The 10561-nt window shown below is 31.0% G+C and overlaps 1 protein-coding gene across 2 annotated transcripts; it reads right to left on the bottom strand.

Moving 5' to 3' along the window:
• Nucleotides 1-2472: 2472 nt before the first annotated feature.
• On the bottom strand, nt 2473-5010 carry LOC143083249 (uncharacterized). Of its 2 annotated transcripts, none has more exons than XM_076259508.1 (2): nt 4920-5010; nt 2473-4202 (listed from the first exon to the last, which is right to left on the bottom strand). In XM_076259508.1, exon 2 carries the CDS (start codon nt 4194-4196, stop codon nt 2496-2498), a length of 1701 nt encoding a protein of 566 aa, XP_076115623.1. In that variant the 5' UTR covers nt 4197-4202; nt 4920-5010; the 3' UTR covers nt 2473-2495. The 2 variants fall into 2 exon arrangements, with proteins under 2 accessions (XP_076115623.1, XP_076115624.1); XM_076259509.1 differs by having other exon boundaries at nt 2473-4199; nt 4920-5009.
• Between the last annotated feature and the right edge of the window lie 5551 nt (nt 5011-10561).

The raw sequence follows: 10561 nt of genomic DNA, 5'->3' as shown, positions 1-10561 counted from the left end.
TTTACAGTTGTCCGTCTGTTTTTCCTTCGTCAACATGTCGGACATTAACTCAACAACACTTAAACTAAACATTGTTCTCCCTTTTGATTTTTATAAATTTCAGATTTTATGTTTCTGACTTATGAGGTATTAAATCAATAATTAAAAAGGGGGATATTCCTATTTTCTGAAATAACTCAAAATGATTTCAGAAGTTCTTATGAACCTATGGTGAATTTTTTATATTTATTGACGTAAACTCCCTTTTAATTTAAAAAAAAATTGATATTACATTTCCTGGTTATGGGATTTTATTCTTGAAACAAATAGGTTGGTTTTCCAGCTTTCAGACAATACATTTTATGTGCTTTGAGCAGTTTCCATTAAACTTTGTTGACTGGTTTATATTTATTAAGATAACCTCCCTTTAGTTTTTCATAAATTTCTGATGTGACATTGAGAAGTTATTGAACTTTATTCTCTGAAAACGCGACAGGGGTATCATGCGCTCATGACACAGCTGTTCATTATTATTGCGTTTAATTTTCATTTGAAAACACTTTCATAGTTCAAGTTTTTTCTCTTATTTAAAGGGGCACTATATATAGCCAGCTACGAGATATATAAAAAATATAAAGTCTGATTTTTTTTTTGTTCAAACATTAATGAAAGTGAAATAGTGAAATAATAATTCTCTTTTAACAGCTAAAATGGTTTAATTTTGTCAAATTAAGTTAATAAAAAATGATAATGAATTATTCACTTGCAAGTGAATAACTCAACCTCATTAAACCTGTATTCATGTGAACTCCAATTCAACCCCATAGAAAGAGATATAATAACGCATGCATAGTCCGTGTACGGTTATTTAAAGGAAAATAATGTCAACAATGAAAGTGAAACAAAGGTAAATAATTTAACTGACTCGTTCGATCCACAAAAAATAATTCTAAATTAGGACAAAATGACGATAAAACATTTTAAATCTATAACACAAAATTTAGTAGACCTTTAAAAATCCAACTGCACGAGTTGCTTAATCTATCTATATCTATGTTTATGTTTACATCGCGTTTATGGTCATAGAAGGTCAACTTGAAATTTAATTAGATAGCGTCATTGCTAAAATTCACACAAAACGAAGCTAAATCTTATTGAGACCATGTAAATTGTTTATTTTATATTTTTGACAATTTGGAAAAATGTTTTACATTGTTATAAATAAAATATGAGAATTTGAGTCTAATTGGTCAACATGAATTTGACAGCTAGTGCCCCTTTAAGCATTTTATCTTACTCTTTTCAATGCAACATAACAATACAAGTCGTTTATAATATACATATTGCCCCTCTATTCAATGGAAAATAAAGGGAGGAGGGTCCACTCCACATTTGCATGTGATAGGTAATATTTGAACCTTATATCCTAACAAAATGCAGAATTTATATACAGTGCATATATGGATTTGTCTTGGATCCAACTGATTTTGATATAGCTATTTGAGTATCCCAATAAGTGAAATCAAATTCGAACCATTCAGATTTCTAAATATCACAAGAAAGGAAACATATATTCTAGGGATATCTGATGTGTCTACATGACCGTAACCGAAACACCTCCTTTAGTATTAGAAAAAGACCAGGGTCCTCGGTCATAAAACTTTACTCAGAACTTGGAGTACAAAATTAGTGCTCGAAACACCAAATCCAGTATTTTGATTGGTTGATTTTCGAGTCTGAGTACAAAAATCGTGCTCGAAAGTTTTATGACTGCAAGGCCAGATCTTGATTTCTGATATAGAAATAAACACACAATAATTATACCACAAGCATGCAAGTGGGAATTTCTAAAAAAAATATTAAAATAAATGGTGAAAAATGTATTCCATAACATCTAACACTGGATATACCAACTCTTGATTACTCTATATATCTGCACCTCAAAAGGAAATTAGTTACAAAGGACTATAATAAGATACACTTGATTGGCCCTGGTCCTGATTGATTTTAACACAATTACATTGACATGTTTTATTTCCTTAAAATTATGATCAGTATTCTCTAATTAGCTGCAGAAATCCTATTTTTTTTTGTCAATATGCAAAGAATTTTTTTTTTTTTTATTGAATTTTGGATGAAAAACATTGCAAAAATATGAAGAAACAAAAAATTTGAAAACACATCGTCTTTGCAAATATTTTGCAGATCAGAAAATATAATGTATTTAGTGTAGAAACTGTAAGTTAAATAATCTTGACCAAATGAACATCCATGTTTTTTTTATAACATCAGTGGACACCAACTGTGAGAGAAGCACTTAACCTAATCATTTAAATGCTTGTATAAACAATCAATTTCCTGGTTTCACTCTGAATATCAGGAAAAATCCGGGCTGTTCTATAAAGTACATTTTACTAGCAATTGTGTTTCCATGTAACTATGTGTTTTTTTGTATATATGTATCTTTTAATCTCCATTTCATTCAATACTGCATTAAGATATAATATTGAAGTGGTTTAATTACTAGATACGTTATACAAATATGCTTTCTCAGAATTATTTGTAACTAATAACTGATTAGTTTTCTTTCTAAAGTTAATTGAACATGGGTAATATAAACCGTCTCTTTTAGTTAAGAGTTCTCTATGTGTTTGTCCATCAGGGGAGATAACCACGACATTATTTGATCCAAATCCTACAACATACACATTACCAGCATTGTCAGCTGATATTCCAAATGGAATCTTTAAAACGTTTTCATTTTTGAATGTCCATTGTTTCGCTCCTTGCATATCGCAGCATACTACTGTATGATACTTATAACTGGAATAATAAAGTTTGTTTCCAGATATTGCTATGTTGATTTCTGTGTCCATGTGCTCAGTAGTTATATCACGTATTGATTCGTCAGTCAGATATAAGGCCCGAATTGCTTTCTTTTCAATGTGATACAACAGTGTATTATTTGTCACTGCTATGCCAACGGTTTGTCCACCAGGTGAAAAAGTTTTCTTTACTTTTCGTTTTGGTAAATCGATTATTGTTATGTGTTTGCCTTGACTACCCCAACATGATGATATCGCTAAAGTGTTATCCCCATTGTTGTATGCTATACCATATGCTGCTGTTACATTCAAAACAAAGTCAACCGTACCGTCTTGTTTAACTACAGTAACTTTGTTTAAATCAGGGTAGGCGAATACAAATCTACTATCAGGCAATATGCAACATCCTCTAACAAAAGATAAATCGGTTTTTATAGTCTGTTCTAACTTGACTTGTATATTCTCAATGGGCATGATTGGTGATACTTTAGGTAATATCAACTGAGCTTGTTGTTGTTTTTTCTTCACAATGTTCACTGAGCTATTAGAGATGTCAGTAAATACTTTTCCAAACTCAAGAACACTACTTGCAATGTCAGTCAGTGATGTATTAATGTTAAACTTGATCTCCACACGATTGAGAACATTACTTTCAGTAAGTGAATCAATAAACTGACAGTTTTCATCAACATCACCTTCAAGCTGCTTCAGAGATAGGAAGGTCTGTAGATCTGATGCGTGTTGTTTTATGTTTGCTATGTTCTCTTGGTGTTCTGAAACTTTACTTTCATGCTCATCTAAAGCTTTCATCAATTGAAGGATTTTTGTTTCCTCTCTTTTTTCTGTCTCGTACAATTCTGATGTGAAGTTTTCTTGTACTTTATCAAGATGATGATTGATATTTAACCGAACCTGTTGAATTTCACATTCGATCTGTTTTCTTTGTTCGGACAATGTTTTCAGATTGTTATTTTTATCCTGACGGATCCGTTTGATGTTTTCAGACACTTCATTCAATGTTTCCTGAATTTCTAGAAAAGCATTTGAGGTCTTTGTGTTTTTAACAATATCATCGATATTGGAAATATTTGGACATTTCGCATGTTTTTCAACGATGCATTTACTGCAACATGCTTCTTCGTGGTCTTTGCAGTATATTTGATATTTTTCTTCATGTGCACTACATGTTTGCTTAATATTTGTGATGTAAGACGGGAGCGCTTGATATTCTGAAATCGGTACAGTGACATGCTTTCGTGTTGACTTGGAAATTCCATGATGCTTACTGCAGTCTATACAGAGCCCCTCATCACAATCTGAACACCATATATACGCAGGTTTGAAGACATGTTGATATTCACATACACCACACGGCTGTACAGAGCTTGCCATTATCTACTAAAAAAAAATTACTTTTATAGAAATGTCAAATGTTCACGTAAACTTTTCTTGTAATTTTTTTTATTGAATTGGCAATAAAGTTTTAGATTACCATTTAATTATTTACAGCTCATTTGCACGATACAATAATTTGAAATCAACCACCGAAAAGCATATGTATACAATCAGAGACATATAATACTGTTTCCCCATTGAACATCAAATGAAGATCCTCTTTAAAAAAAAGTATCAGCTTTATTTTTAGATTAAATCCCATTACGCATTTATAGTAAATTCAAATCCTTAAAAATTAGGGGAAGTGTATTCTTCTGCAAGTTGTGAATTTATAAAACAAATTAAACGGCTAAAAGCAAACACATGAGACTTTCGATTTTTGTCGGTTAAAGTTCGATAACTCTAGCACGTCTAAATAAAAATCATATTGGAAAGTTAATTATATAGAGTCTGCGTAAATTATTTCAAAGATTTTGTTCACACACACTTCAGTTATCTTGTCAAGTACATGAAATACTGTAATACAACTATCTTTCACTGCTGTATGTAAACAGAGATACTTTTTGAGAGATAATGACAATTCAGCAAATGTTAATACTAAAACATTGAAATTAATGATTTCCATGATACGTGCACAAGTTCAGATCGATGGTATTCCAAAATACTACTTTCTTCAAGTATAATATTATTAAACTACAAATTAAAATTCTTTGTAATTACCTGTAGCTTCAAAACTGTAAACAATGTTTCAGAACTAGACTTATGGCAACCAGGAAGGTAATCAGAGAAGGCGATCACGAGATACAAAAATGTATTTATAGTATATGAGCAAATTTATGTAAACATTTGTTATTCTTGATGTTAAAATGGCGCTAAATTTTAAATATGTCGTTGGAATGGAAATAATGGAAATTCAATGAAAATTAAATATAAATTAAGTAAATAAAAGTCATCAGTCACCTATTTACCTGTTCTCAGAAAAAAAATCATAATCAATATCTTGAAGTTTTACTGAAAGTCTGATGAATCATCCAATTGTAAACTTATTTTTCATTTCTGTTCCATCAACACCTACATGTAAAGTAGTCAGCTTCCACCTATATTCCAGGGCTTGCGATTCTTGTCACTCGAAAAAGTTTCTGTTAACAAGAAAATTATTGAATGAAGTGTTCAACGAGTACATTTGAAGTCATTTTTTTCGCAATTTTTTCAGACGTTAATCTGATCTGATTACTACACCGTTATGCAAACAACTGTGGTCTATTTCACGTCACATCATTTGTTTTCCTTCCACTCGTCCATGTTGAGCAATAATAATTGCTGAATGACAAATCATTAATGTGACAGGAAACTGAGTACACCAACTGTTTTAGAAGTCAACGAACCGTGAAATATAACTGAAAGTTGAAACTATAAAATGTTTACCTGCTTTGACAGGGACCTCGTGTGAGGAGAAACTGCTTATCAAGACGTCAATCTGAGTAAAGCCCCGTTTACCCTGTTCACACTAGCATTTTTTTTATCGATCTAATTTGAATCGATCTAAATAAAACCAGTTAGCGTTCACATTATCTTTAATCATATCGATCTCTGTCGGTCTAATATGAACCACTGCGTTCACACTACAATTAAAAACGCAATCGATCTAACTTTTTTGCCCGTAAAACTGTAAACACTGTGTATAAATAGAACTGATTTATCAAATTCATTTGCTGATACACTGATACACACACTTGGAAAAAAATATTGAATAAAGTTATTGTGTCTCTTTTTAAAATTTAAATTTTGATACTGGTGTTATTGCAGTTTTCTTTAATTTTGAAAAAAAATAACTGTAGCAACGAAGTTATACAACACGACGCCGGAAATACTGCGGTTCCTGCAAAGAAAAAAATCAACATAAGAAAAGAAGACACAGATTTCGCAAATCTATGCTATGGCGAGACAACATGTTTACAGTTTGTTTTAAAGGTCTTTTAACAGAGAAATATGGGTTAAACAACGAACCTCTGAGATAGTTTTGCCGCTATACATGCGCATACGTTATTTACGATTCAATCGTACTAGTTTAAACCGATCTCTGCGTTCACATCTAAAGTAAGATCGGTTTACTTTAGATCGATTCAAACTAAACTACCTCTTTTGGTGTTTTAGTTTAGACCGATTGAAGTTCGATTCAATGCGTTCACATTAGCCCTTGATTGTTACAGAATATCTGTATCACTAATGACCACGAATGATATCTATTTGTCGTTACCACGTACAAAATCCCTTTTTTTTTTAATTGTCATGTGACTTGACGGAAAGCAGAAATAATCTGATTTTACTTTCTTTACTTTAACTGCATAGAATTCTACAGGTTGATGATTAAGAGAAGTCTCATTATTTCCCCCAAAACAAGAACGCTTACTTTAACATGTGCAAACTTGGCAAATACTTGTCAAAGAAGTTGGCGCTCGTCTTATCCGATATCGATTCTATATTCTTTACCAAGTACCTATAATGGCTATATCCGCTGTACCAGTAATACACAGTGATATTATACAAATATAGCCTTTGTATGAGGTCGATACAAGGATATATTGACCTGAAAGAAGTATATTGACTGAGGACGAAGTCCGAGGTCGATATACTTCTTTGGGTCGATATATCCTGTATTGACCTCATACAAAGGCTATATTTGTTATATTATTAATTTCTGACCATATTTGTAAAAAAATCGTCATTTAGGTTTGTTGGAATTTTATAGATATTACATTGTCTCCTTGACAATAACAACATATTAGTTGTTATTTCATTTACTTTTTTTTTGGACATCTTATGTATTTGAAGATTTTTTTCGTCAAATAATCGATCACAGATATCATGTGTTCCAAACGTTAAACAATATCCTGAAATTCATTACATGACGTCACAAAGTATATTGGTTTTTAGATATTCTAAAAATAACCGTGCAATATGCTTTTTGCAGGTCAATATGCGTTTTGCTATCCGCCGTTTTCTCTCTACCTTCGAAAATATAGTTTAACCTGTGACTATCCCTAAACGAATCAAATTTGTTAAAATATACGAATTAATAATATCATAAAATATCAAAATATTACACTATAATTCTATACAACAGCCGACTTCTCAACGGCAGCAGTCCTTTTGCGCCAATTACTGTTTTTCAGGGGTATCATTTGCGCCAAATTTTATTTTCAAAATGTATCAATTGCGCCAATATTCGGAACTCATTTGCGCCAATTTACCTGTACATATATCTATCATAAATATTAATGATTACTATATAATATGTATTCTTATTTTTGCCCCAAAAGGTATCAATTGTTAGGAGATATTTCACCATAAAGACGAGTTTCTCTAAAGAGAATTAAATGACTTAAGCAGCATTAGACAGTCAATGTACAGAGAGAGAATAAAACGTATTGCTTTGCTTAACAAAGATATGCCAATATAGAAAATAGAAGTTTTTGCTCTTTATGTTTTAGCCACAAATGTTGATGACACAGAGCTTTGTTCCCACCATGAGTATGGGCTTTATTATTATTATGAACTATTATTAACTATTTTATGGATTTCATCCTTCAATGTTTGTGTTTTTGGACAATAAAAAGAAGTTAAAAGTTACTACATACATTAAATTGGGAAGTACCCATGCAGCAGCAGTAATAAAAACATATGTTTCAGAAAAGGAATCATGTGCCGTGTTACACTGCCGGTTCCAAGTCCGAATAAAGGAGTAAGGAAGTAATTTTCTTTTAACTGGCGCAATCGTATGTTTTACAAAGAAGACAGTCAAACTGAGACAAACTTCAACGACCAACAATTGGCAAAGATGTCCCAAATGTGTCGGACTGAATTAATATTATATCACTCCAGTAGCCATTTTGTTGATAGAAGACATTTGTTTCGAATGCAGATATATAATTATCATTTAAATAGTAAGAAAATCGAGAGATAACCATTTGAAACAGAATAAGTTAAACTGAATATAGGGTCTGTATCTCGTGGTGTTGACAATGAGAGAGCATTTCCGAGTAAAAATATCTCTCTCACATTTGTTTAGTTTAGATGTAAGCATGAATCCTAGATAGTGTGCAGCATAAATTGCACAAAGTAGTCCGTATTACGACAAGCTTCGATACAACAAAACACGAATTGATAATAAAAAAAAACTAAAAAAAAAAACTATAGGTATAAAGACTAAAGACATGATACTCGTTTATTTTATTTCAACCAAAATAGTCGATTTGTTTTGTTACATTTTTATGTGCCAGATTAAAAGCAGTTCTTATTTGTGGCAAGTAAGAGACCAATATTTTCTTGACTTACCTCCCTTTGTACGTTGAGCAGGTTCTTGAATATCAACCAAATTTTGCAACTTTCAACCCTTCTTAAAAGTTTTATAATTTCCTAGAAACCAGGTGTATTCTAATTTGCACATGCCAATCATCAACCCCTGTTTAAAGACTTCTAAGAAAGAATTGTCTTTCGGAAGACAAGTACTACTAAAATTAAATCCCTGGTTTTCTGGAAATCAAATTAGTATAACTCAATTTTTAATACAAACTCATATACACGTAAAATTTGAGTTTAGTTTATAAATTGTGTCATTGGCACTCATACCACATCTTCCTATATCTAATAATCTTTATTGTCATATAACTTAAGGATGTACTTAGGTGAGGTTTTGGGATAAGTGTCAAATGTTCGGACTCCTTGGTGTTTTTCCGTACGATACAAGCCGGTAAAATATTTTGCTCCATAACACCTATTTATCTTTTAACATAAGGCAGATTCCATATAAGAAATGGAAATGTCTGTCAAAATGAATAAATAAATAAAAATAACAATTACTGTTATTTCAAAGATAATCTGTTAATGTTTTGATGAATAATGATGTTAGATGAAATTATAAAAATAATTTTTGGATATAATTGTTTCCGTTTAAAGTAAAAATGATTGAAACAAGTTGAAAAAATGCAAATATTTTGACAGAATTAACTCCCATTTTTTTTACATAATGTTTATGTGTTGCAATGCTTTATGTTGACACTTGTATAGTGGTATTTACTAGTGTTGTTTGGTTATTCAAACATCCCTGTTCCAAAATCTGTTACTTTTTTTAGTCGTGATATATATTTTTTTTCACTTTCAAATATCTTGCGTTATAATAGCTCAGTGTCTGTCAATAAATCTTATGTCAGGAACATCGCTGTAAAAGCTTTCAAAATTATTGTAGGTTCCAATATATGCCAGTTAAAACTGTAAATCATGTTGTGCATAAGAAAAAAACACATGTTGATTCTTTCATTTAACTTTATTCAAGCAATAGTTTAAACTTATATGTTTCCTACATATTTTTTTTTTAGATCTGTCAAACTTGTTTTCTTATGTCTGAAACATTTCAATGTGCTAACAGTTAAAGTTATTTGACCTGTGATGAAATCTTGTTAGATGTTAGGCTGCAGTATTTTGCAGGAGTTTTAAAAATGACTTTCAACTAGGATTTGATTTCCAACGTCAGTCAAAAAAGAAGAAAATACATATTGTCTGTCAAAATATCTTATGTATGAAAAATCTTATGTCAGAATCAAGTGTGTCAAAATCTTATGTCAGAAACTCAATTTGTCTGTCAAATCGTATGTCAGAAATAATAAAGTCTGTCAAATCTTATGTCAGAAAAAATAACGTCTGTCAAATCTTATGTCAAAAATAATAAAGTCTGTCAAATCTTATGTCAGAAAAAAATAAAGTCTGTCAAATCTTAGGTCTGAAACAATAAAGTCTATCAAATCTTATGTCAGAAATAATAAAGTCTGTCAAATCTTATGTCAGAAAAAAATAACGTCTGTCAAATCTTAAGTCAGAAATAATAAAGTCTGTCAAATCTTATGTCCGAAAAAAATGAAGTCTGTCAAATCTTATGTCAGAAATAATAAAGTCTGTCAAATCTTATGTCAGAAACAATAAAGTCTGTCAAATCTTATGTCAGAAACAATAAAGTCTGTCAAATCTTATGTCAGAAATAATAAAGTCTGTCAAATCTTATGTCAGAAAAAAAAGTATGTCAAATCTTATGTCAGAAACAATAAAGTCTGTCAAATCTTATGTCAGAAACAATAAAGTCTGTCAAATCTCAGAAACATAATATTTAAGGCTTCGTTTATTTAAAAAGGATGATGCTCATATTTTTTTGGGGGGTCAAATTGTCTTTATCTTTATTAGTAAAGCATGTCTTCCTTTCTCAATTTTATTCAAAAACAGAAGTTCATTGCTTATGATTTTTGCCTAACATTCTTATGGGAGTTGTTCCACTTTCTTAAATGGAATCTGCCATAAGACTTATATGAAAATAT

Source organism: Mytilus galloprovincialis, chromosome 7 (genome assembly GCF_965363235.1).
Source record: "Mytilus galloprovincialis chromosome 7, xbMytGall1.hap1.1, whole genome shotgun sequence".
Lineage (NCBI taxonomy): Eukaryota > Metazoa > Mollusca > Bivalvia > Mytilida > Mytilidae > Mytilus > Mytilus galloprovincialis.
This window is presented reverse-complemented; position numbering and strand designations above follow the sequence as displayed.